Source organism: Orycteropus afer, unplaced genomic scaffold (genome assembly GCF_000298275.1).
Source record: "Orycteropus afer afer isolate SDZICR_OR568_19922 unplaced genomic scaffold, OryAfe1.0 scaffold00003, whole genome shotgun sequence".
NCBI lineage: Eukaryota > Metazoa > Chordata > Mammalia > Tubulidentata > Orycteropodidae > Orycteropus > Orycteropus afer.
In genome coordinates this window covers 21249921-21272243 of record NW_006921590.1, presented here as the reverse complement: position 1 = coordinate 21272243, position 22323 = coordinate 21249921, and the positions used below count along the sequence as shown (strand labels likewise).

Sequence of the window (22323 nt, the reverse complement as noted above, 5' to 3'; positions counted from 1 at the left end):
GTCACCACACTCTACTTCCCACTCCTCAGAAGGAAGGTTGGGCAATCTACTTCTGTAGTGATACTGCCTTGGAAACCCAAGGAGGGGTTGCTATGAGTTGGATCCAACTCAATGGCAGTGAGTTTGGTTTTTTTTTTTTTGGTTATATGAAATCTTATAAAATCATACTGGCCATGCTGCCTGAAAATCCTATGCCTAAAAAGTTCTGGATGTCCTCTCTTGGATGGCCTATTTTGCTGTGTTATTATTAGGTGACATTGAGCTCCAACTCATAGTGATCTTATATATAACAGAATGAAACACTGCCTGGTCCTGTACCACCCTCACAATCATTGCTGTGTTTGAGCCCATTGCTGAAGCCACTATTAATCCATCTCTTTGAGAGAGTCCTTCTTTTTCACTGCACCTCCACTTTACCAAGCATGACGTCTTCTTCAGGAACTGATCACTCCTGATGATGTGTCTAAGGTAATCAAGATGAAGCCCCAGCATCTTTGCTTCTAAGAAACATTTTGGCTATACTTCCTCCATGACAGATTTGTTTGTTTTTCCAGCAGTCCATGGTATATTCAATATTCTTCAATAACACCATAATTCGAATGTGTCAATTCTTCTTCAGCCTTCTGTTTTTGTTGTTCAGCTTTCACATGCATAAAAAATGACTGAAAATATTGTGGCTCAGGTCAAGTGTACCTTAGTCATCAGTGACGACTTTGCTTTTTAACAAATACATATATACTCAAAAGTGGTGGTGGTGATGCTTGCAAGGAGGTTGAGAAGGGGAGTGGTGGTGAAGGCAAAAAAGATGGGTATCTTGGGAAGACAAGACAGAATCATCTTCTCTTGTCTTTCATTAGAAGCCTAAATGGGAATAATGCTCCATGTTCTAAAAGCCACTTTGTCCCCAGTGCTCTCTCTTGATGATGGTGTGAGCAGCCAACAAGTCTAGATCTTACTCCCGCTCTATCTCTTAGGTCTAAAGAGATGGCAGAGCTGCTAGTGGGCTACTTCAGGTCCACCCTCCACGCCTGACTTCATTCAGGGCAGCACAGTGCACAGCTTCCCTTGCAGCTGAGGTTGGTCATGTGACACAGCTCTGGCCAGTGAGTTGTATGAGGCCCTGGATGGAGCTTCTGGGAAAGCTCTAAAGAGGACTGACTCAGAATGTGCCTTGTAGACCTGTGCTCTTCCCCTGTTCCTGCCTAAAAGGCTGGCAGGCATTCCATGAGCCATCCTGTGGGCATATGGATAAGGTCATAGCCTGTAGATTGTGAGGCAGAAGCCAGAAGGATCTTGGGGCACTGAACACAGCATGGGGCTGCTGTCCCCACATAGACTGCCTACCTCTGGGCTTTTTGAGAGAAGAAAAATAACCCCTGGTTTGTTTATTCCATTGTTTTCTGGGCTTATCTTATTAGCAGCAAATTCTGTATTACACAGGGTGAAAATTATCCAGTTCCTCCCCTGAAAGGGGACCGAGGCAGCCCTACCTATCCTCAACTGAATGCAGAATATGATTACATAGGTGGGGTGTGCAGTGTGGCGGCCAGTCAAGAGTTGGCGTGCTCAGCAAGAAGAAACCCTAGACCTGGGGCGGTGGCGGCAGCAGCAGCAGCAGCAGCCACCCACCTTCACCAAGCTATTCTTTAGCTTTTTTTTCGAGGGAGTCAGGGATCACCTTTTAGGATTTGATGAAAACCAGAACCTTCTCTCCTGAAAACCCACATATACATAATATGTCCAATTTTAAGAATAAGCCTCTGCTATTTAATCAATTAGGAGCTCTGGTAGCATAGTGGCTAAGGCACTTGACTGCTCACCAGATGGCTGGCGGTTGGGCAATCCTACTTCTGTAGTGATACTGCCTGGGAAACCCAAGGAGGGGTCGCTATGAGTCAGGGCTGACTCGACGGCACATAACAACAACAACAACAATTTAATCAATTGAGGCATTTGGCTGTTAACCGAAAGGTTAGGAGTTCAAATCTACCAGTCTCTTCAAAGAAGAAAGATGAGGCAGTCTACTTCAGTCAAGATTTGCAGCCTTGGAAACCCTATGGGAGTCACTGTGAGTCGGAATGGACTTGCTGACAGTGGGTTTGGGTTGAGTATGTAATCAATTAAGCTAGCCTCACTTTAAGAAATCCAAGGTATAGAAATCCAAATTAAACAAAAGGGACCCTCAGGGGCTATTCAGTTATTAAGGCTATTAAGTATAAAATTTTTCATTTTACTAAAAAGTACTGAATCATCATGCAGATCCATTCCCTCCAATTCCATGATATATTTATTCTAAGGAGCATTAAAGAACATCCTAGTAACATAACCATTCAGTAACAAATCTACTGCTTTCAGTAAGTTGCATCTATATATAAAAATTGAAAAACATAATGATGTCTTAAAATCATGCCTCAAAATCCTAAAGGCAAAAATGTGAAATATTTGAATTTCCAGCATAATGCATATTTCCCTTCATGGCAAGAGGCAGGGTAAATTATGACCCACAGGCATTCTGGTTTTGTTTCTGTGCAGAAGGAAGATTATACTTCTCATAATCACCTCACACTGAAGTATTATATATTATACATGATGGAACACTGAAATGAAAGAGAAAAACCTCACAAAACTAACTACTTCTGTGGAAATCACACACACAAATCACATCGACATAACAATCCCAGGGTGATTCCACTATTTTGAATGAAATGTCAATGCCACAAAAATAGATCTCTAACTTTAAAGGGAATGAACACAGCACACAAATGACTTTTTTCAATTTCTTAAAAACCTTATTTTCTTCAACGCTGGAATCAAAGTGTTTTCATCTAAATGTTTTAGATGGCTGGTGCAAAAGGTAACAGAAGCCCACCTTCAGTATGAAAGGGATAAAGAGGGGGTACAAAAGCAGAACTAACACTTATCTATAATGAAGGTGGAAGTGAGCAAGTTATGTAACTTGTCCCTGTGGGCTGATCTTAGTACCTTCCTCATAGGAGTCCTGTGAGGGATAAAAGACGCAAACAGGTTAAGTGCTGAGCCAGCACCTGGCCCAGTGGAGAAGCTCAGCACCTGGTCGCTTTCACTTCTACGTGGGCACCTTACCTCCTTTCCCTACCAGGAGCTCTTTAAGAGGAGCACTGTTAGCCTCCCATTACAGAAAAGGAAGCCAGGCCCAGATCTGAGGTCTCAGAGCTGGAAAGGGGGTAGAGCTAGGATTAGATGCCAGATCTTTTAGATTCCTGAGCCCTTCTGGAATTATATACATGGCACTGATGAACGAGTGGAGATAAAAACAGGCACAGGACGGGGTCTTGGTTCTGACTCGATCACCTGGAGAGTCCAGTGCTCTTTACTCAGCAGGGGAAGTGAAGTCAGTTAGTGACATGAAGTCACCCCAGAATAGAGTGCATGACCACTTCTGCCAAAGAGCTTTCCGGAGGACTGGTACTGGCATCTGACAGCTGGGATTCCATTGATGCAGTGGAGGTACTGGGGGATTAGATAAGATCGTCACCACACTCTACTTCTAGCTTACTGCCTCACTACTGCTGTTATTGTTTGATATATTTACTTCCTTCTCTGGTACCATACTCATAAAAGTGGGCTCTATTTCCTGGGGTTCTTTAATCTTTGATAGAATTTTAGTTACCCCAATTTCTGGCAATTCCATATAAGGGATGGTCTCAGACTCCAAAGAGGAAACATACAGGCTATTACAAAATAGAGAGGTTGCATCTGGGACAGGGAGTTGAAGCCTGGAGCCCCAGTGGCTGACAGGGGTGTCCATTAGTCAAGGAGGGGGCAGACCTGTCATTTGTCACTACTGGCTTGGGCTGGACATTGGGAAGGGGATCTCTGCTCACAGATTGTATGCCACAGCTGCCCAGATCCAGGGAGAAGGCAGGTTTGGGGGAAGAATGAAGGCTATCAAATTCATTATCCATTCTCTGATACATGGAGTTTTATCTCTATGGTCCTTGAAAATACTATTCTCACTTCCAAAAGGCCCTCCCACCCTCTCTGTAAGACTATGTTCCCCCTTTTCTTCAAAGTCCACTGTGTCCAAGCATCAGCTTCCTACGAGCAGCCTCCCCTCTGATAGCAACCCAGCTTTCTCATGGTGCATCTCTTACTCTTACAAGTATAATTCACAGGTAAAGCTCAGAGACTAAAAGAATGTTAGTCCTAAGTGGCGAATCCTGAACTCAAGGTTTTCTGGTTCCAAATGTGGTCCCTGCTCGCTATGTCCCCAGCACTTTAGAACCCCACCTCTCTCTGCCAGTGTTTCTGAGACCTTGGTTTGCTTCACGTGAAACAATGTGGCACCCTAAGTATTTCTGATGAGGTCTATTCATTTTCTCTCTGTCTCTATAATGTTTTATTCACCTCTTCCATATATACTGAGCTCAGGATTATGCCTTATCCTTTAGATTACCACCTCCCCACCTCCCTCCAGCCCAATCTACTTCTCCTAGAACCTGTTTTTATGCCAGAGAGCAGATACTTAGTAAATCTGGCTGAGGAACCTATGTGACACAAGGACTTTCCTGCCAGCATTAGGGCTGATTTTTATCTTCTGAGGAATAGACAGATGTAGGTGAGATATTTCTCAGACGGAGAATTAAGGGATACTGAAATAATTACCCAGATCCTGGATTGAGAAGTGGAAGGGGCCGGTGAAGGGAAGTCACACTCACTGATAGCCTATTAAGTGCCAAGCATTGGGTCACGTACTTCACATTCAGTATTTTCTTAAAAAGTGAAAAAGAGATCACACAGAATATATAACCAAGGGTCCTATTTTGGATGTAGCTGACAAAATGAAGATTCTACATTTAGCACTGGGAGAAGGAGCATGACTTAGGAAAATCCAAGGGTAAGTAACACCAGGCAAAAATGTCTATCACACTTCAGGCCAATAAATACTCCTCTTAAGTAAAGTGAGCGTGCTTGGCATAGAGTTCCAAGTTTTCTCTGATCTCCACCATTTGGCATATTATTCCCCTGGTATTTGCTACCCTGGTGGTACAGTGGTTAAAATGCTTGGTTGCTAACTGGAAGGTTGGCAGTTAATACTCACCAGCAGCTCAGCAGGAGAAAAGACGTGGCAGGCTGTTTCCATAAAGATTACAGCCTTGGAAACCCCATGGTACAGTTCTACTCTGTCTTATAGATAGGGTCGCTAGGAGTCAGAATCAATTTGACAGCGACTTTTTTTTTTTTTTTAATTTCAATTCGCCACTGCCAGCCAGAGAGTGTCATGGAAGTGTGACTCCTCACAGTAAAATCTATCATGTCATTCATGGCTGCTACCTTAGAGTCAACCTGAGAAGGAGACTTTATACATCTATTTTTAAACTTAAACATAAAAGGATAGTAAGACGTCTTTACTGGAATATATTCTTCAAAAAATAAAATCAGAAACATAGCTAGGGCCTTACTGATATTGACATATCCTGGAGTTTGGGAGCTAGGAGGCAGGAGAACTGTTTGGCTAAGAGTGTTCCAAAATTACATCATTTAGTCAAATCAGAACCAGCTGGGTTTAAGATAGAGCTCTGTTTGTGACTCTCAGGCCATAAATATTCTGCTGACATTAGGATCTCGTGTGAGCTAAGTACCATTCTGTGGCCAGGATCTAAAGAGGCTGAGGCATTGAAATCAGCCTTTGTATCTTGGGCTTCACTTTGCTTTACTCACATGCATGTGTGCTTAGCGTGAGATGCTTGGGTGGCTACAAGATCTCTGCACTTTCAACCAAGTAGCAGCAAGCCAGTTTCCACAGAGTTGGGGTCTTTTGCCTTACCAGGAATGGAAGACATGGACAGGCAGCTTGGTATGGAGGAATGAGAATATGCTGTACGGTCAGACAGAGCTGGATCTGAATTCTGTCTGGTTTGTTATTTCCTAGATGTGCAGCCCCCAGCTGAGCACATGAATACTCCTGAGTTATAATTTTCTCTATTACACACTATGGATAAAACCCTTTGCAACTGTGGAGTTGGTGGAGAAATTACAAATACTGTTTGTGAAATGCTTTGTGGTGAATCTGACACAAATAATGGTCCTCAAATAACAGTAGTTAGTATCAGATGTGAAATATAGTTGGGTGGTTGCAAATGGTTAATGCACTTGGCTACTAACAAAAGACTAGAGGTGTGAGTCTACCCAAGGCACCTCAGAAGAAAGGCCGGATGATCTACTTTGGAAAAAATCAACCACTGAAAACGCTGTGGAGCACAGTTCTACTCTGACACCCAGGGGTCATCATGAATTGGAATTCACTCCATGGCAATTGGTTTTATCATATGTGACAAATAGAATGGCTTCATCCTGCCATTATGTTAAATGCTCTACAATGAATGGCACCATGAAGGAAACCTGGGAAGGCTGGTGAGTTTGCTGTATTTTGGCCTTACACAGGGGGCTCTAGGGAGCAACAGTCTCAGACCAAAGCTCCCAAATATGACTGGAATACTTAGAACTGATTCTTAGAACTATTTAATTTTAAATAAAAGTTTTATTTAAATCTTAAATCTAACAAGATTTCCACCTCCCAGAGTATTCTCTCCCTTACTAATTAGAAGGATAAGGATATCATTCAAAAGTTGGATCCTGTGTGCCACTAAACTTAGTGATAAAGTGGGGTAATAATATTTACCTTAAAGGATTGTTGGGGGGAGATTACTCCTAGCTATCAAGTCTGTCCTACTCGAAGTTCTATACTTGATTGGGGCTGCTAAAATGTCACTGGTGTAACTCTTCAGAAAAGCCTCTAATATCCATGTTTAGAGGTTAAAAAGAGGGAGATTCATATTTGAAACACTTTGAACCCACAGTACATTGAATAATGATGAACAAGGTTGGTATTACATGAAAAAAAAAGTGAGAGAGAAACTTACTCAATTTGGAAAAGCACATGAGAAAATGAGTGAGCCAGAAATGATGAAAGATGAAAAGTCTGCACTGAGGCCTGTGATCAGACTTGTGGTAGCTTAGGCTGGGAAGGGAGGCATAGTGCCTAAGGTACTTGACTGCTAACCAGAAGGCTGGCAGTTCAAACCCATCAGCCACTCCTTGGAAGGAAGATGGGGCAATTTATTGCCATAGTGATACTGCCTCAGAAACCCATGAAGGGGTCGCTGTGAGTTGGGTCCAACTCGACAGCACATAACAACAACAAAAACAGGCTGGGAAGGAATAAACTAGTGTGTTGTTGCTAAGTTTTTCTACACAGGTATAGAGTTGGTACAATGAACATGCTCACCATGTTTTCTGATAATAAAACTAGAGGGAAAGAGATCAACTAAAATAGAGCAAGTTCAGACAGCCTGAAGCAAGAACTTCTGAATTTCAAAGGACTCCAGGCTAGATCAAGATACCAGGGGAGGTGGAGAACTTAGATGCATACATGCCTTAAGTATGGCATTCTTTCCACCTCAGTAACTCATTTAAAATGAAGGTTATGGCAAGACACAGCAACAACAACTGGTCTCTATGCACCTGGAACAACAGAGTCAGGAATAGGAGGAGGAAATGGAAGGTGCGGCTAATTGCTTCCATGAACAACTGTCTCCATTGCCATGAGACCAGAACTAGATGGTGTCCAGCTACCATGACTGAACATTTTGATCAAAGATTCTACAGAATAATTCTGATCAAAAGGGGGAAAATGTAGAACAGAATTTCAAATTATCATAGAATCCAGATTTTCTGAAGCCATAGAGGCTAGAAGAACCTCCAAAACTATTGTCTTGAGATAATCTTTAAATCTTAAACCAAAAATATCCCCTGAAGTCTTCTTAAAACCAAACTTAATTGTAAGTTTAGCTTAATAAAAAGTGTCTGCTTTGAGCATTATGCTCTTTTAAGATCTATCTATATGGGATCAAAGGAGTTCTGGTAGCACAGTGGGTAAGGCATTTGGATTCTAACCAGAAGGTCAGTGGTTCAAACTGACCAGCTTCTCTGTGGGAGGAAGATCAGGCAATCTACTTCCGTAAAGATTTACAGCCTTGGAAACCCAATGGGGGTCGCCAGGAGTTGGAATTGACTTGATGAGAGTGGAGTTTTTTTTTTTTTTTTTGTAATACGGATCAAATTGGCAACAGCAACTCAAAAGATTAGAGAGGAACTTTAGGGGGCAGTGAGTTTATGTTAATGGAACAACTCAGAAAAGGAAAGTGGGAATGATTGCACTACTCCAAGAATGGAATCAGTGTACTGAGTTGCACATGTAGAAATTGTTGAGGTGGTATATTTTTTGCTGTGTATATATTCTCAACAAAAGCAATAAAATCAATGATTAAAATAAATAAATAGATAAAATGAAGGTTATGAGTACATTAACTGGGTCATGCCCAAATAACATCAGGTTCCCTTACTTCTGGATGCTGGAAGTCTACCAGGAACCAGGAACATCAACTTACTTGGTAGTTTTGTGGAAACACTTCACATTTCAGGCTCCACATGGGACCTATTCATTTAGCACCTGAATTTTTAATAAGATCCACAGGTAAAGTGTATCTTTTCCTTCCAAAGAGGACTCTGTTGTTAGGTGCTGTGGAGTTGATTTGGACTCATAGCAACCTTATGTACAGTAGAACAAAACACCCCCCGGTCTACGCCATGCTCACAACTGTCGGTATGTTTGAGCCCATCGTTGCAGCCACTGTGTCCATCCATCTTGTTGAGGGCCTTCCTCTTTTTCGCTGACCCTCTGCTTTACCAAACATGATGTCCTTCTCCAGGGACTGGTCCCTCCTGATAACATGTGCAAAAAGTAAGTGGATTCTGCTAACCACAATTAAACACAGTACTTAAAATTCTTAAAAGAAGTACTAGAAGGTTTGACAACAATGTAGTTGACAAAGAGAAAGCTGTCTAGTGATCACATTTTCTTTCCCACTTTTTCAAATGTCAGTAGTCAATTACCTTCTTAAACATTTCTAAAGACATCTATGAAAGTTGTTTTATCAGGAAATAGATTTATAAATTTCTTGCAGAGGCCGATAAACCAATTTTCAAAACTGGCCTCCTCTTTCAACTCATTCTTGCATAAATATTATGAGAAGTACAAACTCAGTAATGATGTGTGCAGTAATATACCAGAAGACCTGAAATCCAACATCTGATTCAAGTGTGGCCTCACTAGAAGCATCAGAGACAAAGAAGCCAAGACTGGATTTGGGGCTGGACTCTTGTGAGCTAGCTGTGTGCCACTCAACTTGTCAGGGCCTTTGCCTCATCTGTGAAATAGGGAACAGGATGAGATGGCTTTTAGAGCCTTCACATATTTAACATTGTAAGATCTTGTGAGCTATAAAATTCCCAACAAAAGCCTGGGAAGCACACTTTTCCTTAATTCATTGCAGTGAACCCTCCCATTGTTTGCATGAGCCACCAATGCAAAGGTAGTTGCTGGAAACCAGAGTGTGTAAACACCGACCAGATTAATGGAAATGACTCCACTCAGAGCAGGGGCTGTGGGCATCAGAACCCAGCAGGGTGAGTAGCTCATGCTCCCTGTAAACAGCTGGCACCTCAGCCCAGCTGCTCACGGAACAGGCAAATGCAGGCTACTCACCCACTTGCAATTACTGTGAAGTACCACAAATCTAAAAATAACCTGAGCTCAGCCATGGAGGTTTAATACTGTCAATGGTTTTCAACTTAACTGTTAGGATGACAGGCAGGGGAGTAACTATAGCAATGGAAAAATGAACACGTATTAGAAGTCTTATGAAACTGACAGCAAAAGTTTAGATTCAATAAAACATGCATTTTTAATCCCTACCTCTAAATCTTTGACTCAAATAGTTCAATTATGTGCAAGTTATAAAAACAGAATTTTGCCAGAGTTGTGACAAAATGCATATCCTTTCAAGTTTTAGGTTCCACAACCACAAGGGAATTTTCTTTTATTACCTCTGTAATTAATGGGTCATCTGAACAAATGCCTTTGTATAATTTTTAACAGAGGCTTTTCTCTGTATTTGTTCTGTTATTACTTATAAAAATAGCTTTTACATGTACTTGATGCTTTAAGCTCTTATTGTATGTTTGAAGTAAATGTAGAATGATTTGGAGTACTTTAGAAACAAATAGAATTTAGTGAAAATAATGAATATTAGTAAAAGGTACAGAGAAATAACTCCTAGAATAGGTTTCCATTCTGTTTTCACAGCTGGCTCAGTAAGCAGCTTGTGGGCCGTGCATTCTGGAGGCTCAGAGACACAGCAGTGCATTCTGATACAGCTATTGTCTTTCAAAGAGCTCACACATATTATCTAAGCTTAGGACTAAAAAAAAAAAACCCAAAAAACCAAATGCACTGCTGTCAAGTCAGATCCAACTCATAGTGACCCCTCCTTGGGTTTCCAAGGTGCTATCACTACAGAAGTAGATTGCCCAACCTTCCTTCTGAGGAGTGGCTGGTGGGTTTGAATCACCAGCCTTCTGGTTAGCAGTCAAGTGCCTTAGGTGCTATGCTACCAGAGATCCCACTAATCTTAGGACTAGCATATCCAAAAATTCCAGCATCTTTTTACATAATTGGATATTCTGTTGAATGCTGGGAAACGTGGTCCTGATCCCAGCTCTTCAACTACTAAGTCACACTGCTCAGGTTTAGGGCGGCATGAGTGTTTCAGTTCTTCCCAACATGGGAGGGGGGCAGGGGATATGAAAGGGTAAGGGAGAAGGGGAAAGAGGAGATGGTATCTGTTGAATACCCACTTTGAGCCAGGCCCTGTGCTTGGCTTTTAAAATATATTACTTTGGCAACAAATTGGCAAGGTAGATATTTTTATCTTCATTTTATACATGAGGACACATTCACAAGCAGTAGAGGTAGGAAATGACAGAGCATAGGTTCAACCCTGGGTCTGTTTGATCCTCAAAAGGCTGTCTCTTTCACAGACACCACCCCCACCACCCTCACAGCTGACTCATGCCTGGAGTTTCCAGATTGACCCCACGGTGCTAGTTACGTACACTCAAGCCAGGCACAGGTTTTCAGACACTGTTTTGGATTTTTCAAGCATAGATATTTAAGTCCCTTCCAAAGTATCTCTGCTATCTTCCTTTTATCCAGGCAACCCCTGTTAATGTTTATTTACACATCAAATACATATTGTTTTGCTGCCTGCTGTGTCCACTTAATATATTATTATTGTATATACCAAGAATGTCTCCCTGTGTTAATACCTGTAGTAGTTAAGGTTGTATGTCAACTTGGCTGGATCTGGTTGACTGGCTGGTCAGTTGGATATAGTTATTCGCCATGGTGAGATTGGTAATTAACTCTATGGTGGAATCTATTGGAACACCTGAGTAGCTGCATTAGGGATGTGGTCTGCTTCCAGTGTATAAGAAACAGCTTTGAAGAAGGTCTCTAGCTTATGGCACTCTTGAACCCTGCATATAGCCAAATTGTTGTTCAGCAGTCTGCTATGTTGCCCTGACAATTTCGGGATTTTTTCAGGACTTGAATCAATGGCCTGCCATATGGTTTGGTACTATTGGGACTTTTCATTTTATTTGTCAACCTTGGGCTTAACAGCCTCAGCAGCCAGCAGCTGCCTGCATGAAGAAAAGCCTCCAGCTTCAGTGGGCTGGGAGTAAGAGGCAGAGCTGAAGCCCTAGGTTGAGGGGCTTTCACGCAGCTGCTAGAGCCTGGCACTTTGAACAGACTTCTAGACTCCAAAACTGTAAGAGAATAAACTCTTATTTGTTAAGCCATCCCATTTGTGGTATCTTCTGTAAGAGCAGCACTCAACTCAACTCACTGCCATCAAGTCGGATTCAACTCATAGCAACCCCTCCTTGGGTTTCCGAGGCAGTATCACTACTGAAGTAGATTGCCCAAACTTCCTTCTGAGGAGTGGCTGGTGGGTTTGAACCACCAGCCTTCTGGTTAGCATCAAACGCCTTAGGCACTACATCACCAGTGCTCTTAAAAGCAGCACTAGGTAATCAAACAATACCTTTAATCTTTATAAAGATCGCACAACTGTGGTAGTTAAGATTGTGTGTCAACTTGGCTGGGCTGTGGTTCTGAGTATTTGGTAGCTGGATGTAGTTATTCCCCATGATGAGATTGTAATCATCTCCATGGTGGAATCTGTTGTGACCAGCTAAGTAGTTGCCTTTTGGTGTGGCCTGCTCCCGGTATATGGAGAAGGTTTGAGGAAGGTCTCTAGCTTTTGGCACATCTGGTCCCTGAATGTGGCCGAGTCTTGGCCTACTGTATGTATTGCTTACCAATCTTGGGATTGTTCCTGGACTTGAACTAGTCATCTGCTGTGTTGCTTGCCAATCTTGAGATTTTGCCATTTTACCTGTCGATCTTGGGTTGATCAGCCTCTGCAGCCAGCAGCTGCATGAGTCAGAAAAAGCCTCCAGCTCTAGTGGGCCTGTAACAGGAGGCAGAACTGAAGCCCACGGCTGAGGGGCCTCCACCCAGCCCCTAGAGCCGGAACTCTGAATTTGGACTTCTAGCCTCCTAAACTGTAAGAGAATAAATTCCTGTCTGTTGAAGCCATCTACTTGTGGTATTTCTGTTATAGCAGCAGTAGAAAATCAAGACAATTTCTATATTGTAATCAATCCTTTAATAATGGGTATTTCAGCTGTTCCAATTTTGTACTACTCTAATAATTGGAAAAACAGAAAACATCACATGGAAAACCACTATGATAGGAAAAATGTTTCTTAAGGAAGCATAAGTCAAAAAGCAAATTGAGAGCTTCACTTTAATTAATCTTTCTGTGCACTTTCTTCAAATCTTTGCTTAGAGTCAACATTGCCTATAACACTGTTGTTGGCACCCTTTCCTCATGCACTATTATAATCTGCAGATGCACTGAAATGCATATGTGGCCCTGGGGCTGGGAGTTCTTTGCTGCATCCCTTGACCTCACTTATAAACTGCAGCCATGCTACTTATATGGGGAAACAAAGTTGACAGCTAGGTGAAGGGATTCTGACTGAAAGTGAAACATACCCACAAAAACACATCTAGTTTTGTGGTTGGTTGAAAACTCACAGCTGGTATGAGCTTTTCTTTCCATTTTAATCAAAGTGTTTTCCTGTCCCATGCAATTAGAAGGCACTCTTTTAGTGCCGACTAAAAGACCCAAATCAGAGCAAAAGCTGTTTGAAAATTCAGAGGCTTAAGTAAAGCTGCTTTAAAAGCTTCTATATGTATTAGACATTAGGAAATTTCCTAACAGGATTTTCTACTTAGAGTGCCAGTAAATCTTTCCTGCAGTCACTTCTTTGTGCTCTTATTTTGGTCAAAGCCAAAATCAAGTAATGCAAAGGTCACTCAAGCAGTCAGAAAAACAAATTAAGAAAAAAAAAATATATATTAAAAAAACCCCTAAAATGTATTATACAGTATATGTTGTTGTTGTTGTTATGTGCCATCGAGTCGGACCCGACCCATAGCGACCCCTCCTTGGGTTTCTGAGGCAGTATCATTACGGAAGTAGATTGCCCCATCTTCCCTCCGAGGAGTGGCTGGTGGGTTTGAACCTCCAGCCTTCTGGTTAGCAGTCAAGTGCCTTAGCCACTATGCTACCAGAGCTAGTTATATATATTATATCATATAAATCTATACATAAGCTTGTTAATTACTTTTGCTGAATTTTAAAGTGTGATGATACCTGATAATGTGTTATTCATTTAAACTTAGTTCTATATGAATTTTAAGAAATGATCATGCAGTAGTGTATTAATAGAATTTAAAAGGTGGTAGAACTAGATGTGACAGGGGTACCATTTCTTGCTGTGCTGAGAGATACTACCCTGCTGGTCATGTACCAGTGTTTCTCTCTTGCTGCTTCCTCCTCATGAGTCCTTTTCCTGAAGGAGTGGTGGGAGAGTGGAAGTAAGACTGAGGGCAGAACAGGGCCAGCTGCCTATAAGACACTGAATGCTGGCAAGCAGGCAGTCACTTACATCTATATCTCTTCAATCCTTAAGAGAACATTTATTACTAGCTAGAGAATGCTTTGGCTACACCAAAATGACAGCCCTTTTGACCACCTGCAATGGACTCATGACCTAATAGGCTTGGAGCTAGGGAGTGTGAAGGTACAGTCCACCTCCACTGAAGGTGCCAGAGATGGGCTGCTCTCTGGGCACTGGAAGTGGGAAAAGGCCTTGGTGGGTTTTCTTTGGCTTCCCTTCATAGGTGGTGTGGTGGTTAAGTTTGTGTATCAACTTGGCTAGGCCTGGTTGAGTGGCTGGGCAGCCGGATGTAGTATTCCCCATGATGAGACTGGTAATCAACTCCATGGTAGAATCTACTGTGAGCAGCTGAGTAGCTGCCCTTGGGTATGTGGTCTGCTTCCCGTACATAAGAAACAGCTTTGGGAATGGTCTCCAGCTTATGGCATGCTTGGACCCTACATGTAGCCATGTCACTGTTTAGCAGCCTGCCATGCTCTGCCAACCTTGAGACTTTCAATGGACTTGACTTAATGGCCTGCCATGTGGTTTTTGTAACATCAGGACTGTGCCTTTTTATTTGTCAATCTTGGGTTTGTCAGTCTCAGCAGCCAGCCGCTGTCTGAGTGAAGAAAAGCCTCTAGCCCCAGTGGGCCAGGAGCAGGAGGCAGAGCTGAACCCCAAACGCTGAGGGGCTTTCACCCAGCCCCTAGAGCCTGGCACTTTGAACTTGGACTTAAAGCCTCCAAATTGTAAGAATAAACTCCTGTTTGTTCAGCCATCCTACTGGTGGTATATTCTTGTGAGAGCAGCACTAGGGAACCAGAACAGGTGGGCTGAATCCTGATTTCTCACGATGTCTGGCATTGCCATTTTCCACACTCACATTGGCCATTTCCATTAGTTTACTTGTCTTATTTTCCTAACATATTTTCAAACTATAGGTGGTAGATATTAGAGACTGGAGAAAGAAAAGATGTTCATAAGTGGCTGAAAAATAGGACAATGGGCATGACAAAAGCTTTTGCAGGCAGTATGGGGTTACTGAAGCAATACATACACGATGCAGCAGAGACCATTTCTAATAAAAATACCGCTCTTATACAAACGTAGAATAATGCCTGAAGACTTGCTAACGTGGCATATGTATGACTCATAAGTGAACTAAACATCAGAGTAGGACATTTCTGAGAACAGAACGTAAGAAAGGTCATTTGGTCTTGATACACATTTTGGGAAGACGGTTAAAAATATGTATTTAAAAAATAAAAATAGCACTGTCAAAATGATAAACACATTAGCGATTACCAACAAGTGGCTTAATTGGTCTTGAGAACTCAGTATTTCATTTCAGTCTGAGGCAGAAAGCCATCTACAAAGGGCAGTGCAGTAGTTGAGAGTTGAGATCAAGAGTCAGATTGTTTGAGTTTTGAATGTCTATTCTACTTACTAGTAATAAAGTCTTGGGAGATTTTCTTAATCTCTTTGGGCTTCAGTTTCCTCATCCTTACAATGTGGACAGTAACAGTACTTCTGTCATAGGACTGTGATGAGGATTAAATGAGATAATTCATAAAACACAGGGCCTATCATTGCTACGACTATAATTATTCCTGTTACAGCTATCATGTTTCCCAGGGCCTACGTAGTTTACTCACCAAGATGAGTGTTCATCACCTTTGCACAGTATTTGCACATGGCATCCAGGTCATTCAGCTGTCCTTGAAGGAAGGAGATTTGAGCTTCTAAGTCTTCTTCCTGCAATGAATGGGTAAAGAAATTGAAATTTAAAACATATTTTCAAATAAAATCCCCAAAGTTCCTCAAATGATCTGAACTATTTTAAAGAGGCACATCTCTTTTCATTCTTAGGCAAAACAAAACAGCAAATGAAAATAAACTCATTATCGTCACCACCAACAAAATAGACAAACGGTGAAATGGAGGATTAAAAAAAATCTGGACTTTCCGTAATAGAATGATATTTTGTATGATGTGCAAGTGTTTACATATATAACCTTGTACAGAAGAGTACATCAAATATCTTCAATAAACACAAGCAACACAACATTGGGAGGGTAAATGAGATTTCAGTGGAGTACACTTCCCAGGCAGCTGGTACAAAAAACATTACATTTTCTCTCTCACACATTTGGGAAAGCAGAGATTTCCATTTGTATAAGACAAATCTCAGCATTTTCTAACAATCTCTTAAAATGTGAGACTTCCCAAAGCATTTGGAAAAGTTTTGTACCAGCAGCCCATAAATAGCTGTTGATACATTTCTTCTCTTGATATGACACTACAGCATTTTATTTATTTGTTTCCAAGAAAAAGTAGTCTGCGTTGAGTAATTGTCTAAATGGCAAAAGACAATGTAATTGTAACAAAAGGATAAAATCTTTTTTAAAGGAAAGAATACTACATGCACAAAAATTCCCAAGGAAATTTAGATAATTATGGGAGTTTTTCTCAGAGAAAGAGAATAATTCCCATAATTTAGGATATTTTAAACCAACTTAGCATGAATACAAAGAAAGGTTATTGCCAGGGCTGGACTAGCCTGGAAAACTGATTTTCCAGTCTTAAATGCTTGTCCTTTCACATAAAAATCATTGGTTGAAAAGAAGAAAAATCTATCAAAGTATCCTTTTTCTTAGAGAATGAGTATACTTTGCTTACAGCTGGAAATGTAATTGCTAAAAAGGTTACTTATAGGTGTATTCCATTTTAATAACACACGTATGCAGCCCTGAAAAGTTTTTAAAGTGTTGCCTGGAGAATCAGCCCTTATGAGGATGCATTTAAGTGCTTGATACAGAAAACCCATGTAGCAACAACTCTAAAAAGAGAAAATCATTGTGAAAACTCCACCGTAGGATCATATAAGTGCTAACCACATTCTTTTCATGTGCTACACAGTGCAGTGGCTTTTCCTCTGACACTCAAATAAGGACCAGATGCCACTGGAAAAGTCCACTTGGAAGATATTTACAGGGATCTTTGCGTATAGGTGGTGCTACCTTTCTTACCCTTCAGGTAGCAGCAAGATGGAAAAGGTGGGGGGAGATGTTCAGGGCGTTTTTCTTCTCCTTTCTCATCTTTGTTTCTGCATAGGCTTCAGTGTGCCTGTTTTATTAGGACACTGTAGAAATTACAGGAATGTCTATTGGTTAACTATGGTTGTGGTTAATTTCCAAAGAAGGCCACGATCAATTCCCTCCCTCCCTGCCCATGCATGTTGCTCCACTCATCATGAGGTGGAATCTATTTCCCCTCCCCCTTAATGTGGTCTGCCCTTGTGACTGCCTTGATCCAGAGAATATAGCAGAAGTTAAGCCATGCCAGCATGAGGGTCACTTTAACACTCATAGCAACTTCTGCTTTCAATAGAAGAAGATAGTTGCCATTCTATAAAGTTCTGGCTAGAATACTGAAAGAGAGGAGAGACTATACGTAGAGAAAGAGGCCACAGAAGAGGTGCTAGACATGTGAATGAAGCCTTCCTAGACCTGCCAGCCCAACCCAGCTGAGAGTGGTGTCACTAGGTTTGGTGTCACCCAGTGTGGTAACTCATGGTGTCACTACCCCCACCCTCAGAGCTCTTCCTGTACCAGCCCATATAGAACCCTTGTTGTTGTGTTGTTATGTGCCGTCGAGTCGGACCTGACTCATAGCAACACTTCTTTGGGTTTCTGAGGCAGTATTACTATGGAAGTAGATTGCCTCATCTTCCTTCTGAGGAGTAGCTGGTGGGTTTGAACTGCCAACCTTCTGGTTAGCAGTCAAGTGCCTTAGGCACTATGCTACCAGAGCTCCCTATAGAATCCTTGTTGTTGTTGTTATGTGCCATCGAGTCAGCCCGACTCATAGTGACCCCTCCTTGGGTTTCCGAGGTGGTATCATTACGGAAGTAGATTGCCCAACCTTCCTTCCGAGGAGTGGCTGGCGGGTTTGAATTGCCAGCCTTCTGGTTAGCAGTCAAACACCTTAGGCACTATGCTACCAGAGCTCCTATAGAACCTTTAGTAATGTTTATTATAAATTTTAAGCATAGAATAATATGTGACACACATAGTTGTAAATTGCTTAAATGTTAACATTTCTTAGATTATATGAATATTAACAATGAAGTTATTTTGTAAAATCTTTCTACTTTGAATTACAACAGTATTAACATTATTAGCCTTTTTTTCCTTTTACTTTAATTACTACTTCACTCTTAAAAAAGTTATTGATGTAGGTTCACAAATACTAATTACCACAAAATTGTCGCTGAAACATCAGAAAAATTGATGAAATCAGCAAGTATAACAACACTCGCAGCAACGAAAGCAGCAGCATGTGCTTGTGGTGCATGCAGATGAAACCATGCGCTTTAAAGCCTTACTGTAATTGGGTAATCACAGCACCTCTGACTGGAGTACACTATGAGTTTCAAAGAGTAAATCAACTCTACATTGCATAGTATTACACACAGTAAAAGTAAATTAGCTGTTAACATAGTGGGGATTGTAATCAATGTCATGAAACAAAATGTGTAAGAACTGGTGAATGTAAGATGAAATTCACTTTGTAAAATTTCACCCAAATCACAATAAAAAGTTGAAAAAAAAAAAAAAGTAAATTAGCATAGAGTTTTAGTCTTATAGGTATACTGGTACATCTTAGCTGGACTCAGAACAAATGGTTTTGCTGTTATAACTAATTACAGAGATATTTTTATAAAAAAAATAATAAATTTCTGCTGAAAGACTGCACAAAAATTTTACAGACTCTAATTTTGGTGTCACCCCTTCTGGCAGGGTCACAGAGTACAGTCTACACCCCTTGCACCTTCCTAATGACGCACTGCCAGCTGAAGCCAAGTGAGTGACCACAGTAAACACAACATGGAGCAGAGGAACGACCCAGCCATGTCCTGTCCAAACTCCTGACCCATAGAACTGTGAGGAACAAGTGTTGTTGTTTTAAGGTACTAAATTTTGGGGTGACTTTTTACTCAGCAATAGGGAAATAAAACAGTGGCAGAATAGAAAGAACATTAAATCTATATATGGCATAAGAAAACTTGACTTTTACTCTTGGTTCTGCCATTAACAAGTCATGTGACTTTGGCTAAATCTCTATCCATTCTGGGCCTACGTTCAGCACTCACTGGAGAAGGTAAAAATCAGAGACTTTGCTCCAAAGGAGCTTACAATCTGGAAATTGGAGAAAGAAAGTGATAAAAATGACTGGAGTATAAGGTACAGTACATAAAAGACTTATAATGGAATTAAATAAAATTGCTCTGGGAATCACGGTGCCCTTCTCCCATCCCCTCCACTGAACAAGTCACTGCTCCAGGCACAAAGCCCAAATTGATGTGTCTAGAACTGTACTTAGGCCAGGGCTTGGTATTTTTTTTTTTTTTAAAGAAGGGGTCCCTGCTGTGGCTTGTGTTTCTCTTTGCAGGTGGCTGTCAACTGGGGTACTGACACCATGGAGTGAACAAAGGGCATCAGGAATGAAATGTCTCCTGACATACACATCCACACTTACTCTACACATTAGTTTTATTTAGATTACCAACCACTTCTTTTAAAATGCAAAAATCATTGGGAGCTTTAATTTCCTGCAGTTATTGTACACATGAAAAATGATGAAATGGCAAATGTTGTATTATCTATATTTTTATATCAATAATAAGAGTAATAAAAAGCTGTGAAGAAGAAGGCTCTCAGAGGAGATACTTCGGAAAAGAGGAGCTCTGGTAGCGTAGTGCCTAAGGCACTTGACTTCTAACCAGAAGGCTGGCAGTCCAAAATCACCAGCCACTGCTCGGAAGGAAGATGGGGCAATCTACTTCCATAGTGATACTGCCTCGGAAACCCAAGGAGGGGTCGCTATGAGTCGGGTCCAACTCGATAGCATATAACAACAACAATACTTCAGAAAAGAGAGGCATGGTCTTGAAGGCCCTGGACAGCTGGAGCTAACTGTGTGGTTCAAAAGGTGCCTCTTTCTCAAGATGCCTTCTAGTGATCAGCAGGAACATTTTTGTAATAAAGACTGATGAGACTGGCACCCTCTAAATTTTGCAGTGTACAACCTGCACACACATATAGGGAAGCCTGGAGAAACTAGCAGACCTGGGCACTTGCTGGGTAGGGAAGTAAAAACACAGTTTTCTAAGTTTGCTGTTGTGGCTTTGGTCGCAGCAAATAAAGAGCATTTTGCATGCTGTGCCACAGAAAAGCCGAGTAAACCTTGATATGAATGGAATCTACGCTGTAGAAAATGGCCTTTCATTCATTTAAACACTTTTTGCAAAGGAAAGCTTACAACACAAAAGCCCAATATATAAGAGATAAAAGAGGACCGTTCTAGTTGAAGCAAGGTTAAGGGGTCAAGAAACTCTTTTATTTGGAAGTTTGAAATCCAGCATTTCACCCCTCTAGAGTTTGCTGAATCTTAAAAGCGTTCCTAAACTCTTCAACTATCACTCAGACTTTAAAAATAGAAATGGAATCACTTGGAGGCAAAAGGTAGCTTGTCATTTACTGTTCACTCTTATTATATAATTACAGATTTAAAAAAAGAGCCCCAAACCAAGTTTCTAATATTATGGGAGCCGACTTTGCATGTCTATCTTGGTTTCTCCTGTTCACACTCTTCCCAACTAACAGCGTTAGACATGTGTTTTCATTAAATTGGTCCCGTGTAATCAAAAACAAATGCTTGGCTAATTGCCATGAGGTTTCACGAAAACAACCAGTTAGTGTAATTTTTATGTGTAAATAAGACATTAAAGAGACATATTTGTAATATTTACTTTTGCATGTATGTTTGCCTTCCTTTGCAGGACAGAGTGTGGTGTGACTGGATGGGATTGTGTGGTAGACACACCTTGGTTCCAAATTCTCTTTCTGCCAGTTTCTAGCTATATAATCTTGAACAAGTCCTTTATGTCTTGGGCTTCTCACCCTCACTGGGAGAACAAAATGAGAGCATATGCAAAGTAGTGTCTGGCACAGAGTAGGTCCTTGATAAAAATGTTCTTTCTTTCTTTCTTTCTTTTTTTAAACTGATAATCAGGTTAAAACAATTAAATGGATTTTACGTACAGGGGTTATGATTCACTGTTGGAAAACACTGATCTCTGGTTTTAAAATCTATATGTGGCTTAGTCCAGAAAGATTATTTAGGGCTTTGGAGTCTGTCACTGTCAGAAGTACTAGATAGCAAATTGAAGTGCAAGACAAGAAACTGATAAGAAGGTTTTGAAGTAGGGCAGTATGCAGACCACAATGTGCAACCTGACCAACTGTACTTGGTAGCCCTGCAGGGAGGACCAGAGGATGAGGAAAGTTCCATTAGGAGAGGAAGCCAGCTGGTATCTAACCCTTAGATGCTGATTAAGACATGCCAGACATTCAACCCAAGTGTCACATATACTAACTCATTTAATCCTCACAAATCCATGAGGTAGATTCTTTCATTATCTCCTGCATGAAACACAGTCTATTTTTCTGTAAGTCACATTATCTGGAAGTATATGGCAATGTTTAGACAGCTGTTTGAGAACCCAGGTCACTAGGCTCACTACTTCTATTTCTTTCTTGTGCAAACATTCTTATTTATGCTCAATATCTAGCATCTTTTAGGTCAATAATCCTTATTTTGATTTCTTCATGAGATTCACCAACTACAACACTGAGTCGTAATCCAAATTGCTTATGAAATTGTTTTCCTTGAAAATATTCAGGCTGTGTTCTGCTTTATTGTTTGTGAAATGGTTTTTGTTTCAATTGTATAATCTGAAGAAATAGGATTTTATTTTATTGTGGGTTAGGTGCAGGTTTACAGAGCAGAGTTTGTTTTACATTCAACATTTTGTATACATTTAGTTTTACTCCCCAATTACCATCCCCAATCCTAACCCAGTCTCCTCCCCTCCCTTCCCGGTAACCACCACCCCTGCCCCTCATAGTTATGTACTCCTGTTTGACCTACATTTCCTCTGTGCAAATGTTGCCCCTCTGCTCCATGTTGATTTCTCCAAGGGATGCATCTCCATAAAATATGTGGGTGCGTCACCTTGGGTTGAGTGATCTGGGTGTATATCTTGTTTACTTTTGGGCTGAGAGCCAACTCCTGGGAGTGAATTTTAGTCCAGGCCCAAAATGTATCACAAGGCCACAGTATTGGGGGTCCTCACGAGACTCCAGAAATGGGTTTTTAAATTTGTCCTTTTAAAAAATGGGGTTTCCTTGTGGAAAGCAGTATGGCGATTCCTTCAAAAGTTGGAAATACAAATACCATTTGACTCAGCCATCCCATTACTAGGTATATACCCTAAAGAAGTGAGAGCCATAACAAGAA

At 41.1% G+C, this 22323-nt stretch overlaps 1 protein-coding gene across 1 annotated transcript in view; it reads right to left on the bottom strand.

The window, feature by feature from the left end:
• TBC1D5 (TBC1 domain family member 5) overlaps positions 1 to 22323 on the bottom strand; it is a 544439-nt gene that overhangs the window by 12795 nt on the left and 509321 nt on the right. The window contains exon 18 of the mRNA XM_042780322.1: positions 15615 to 15714. Coding sequence (XP_042636256.1) covers positions 15615 to 15714 — 100 coding nt within the window. The remainder of the gene's footprint in view (positions 1 to 15614; positions 15715 to 22323) is intronic.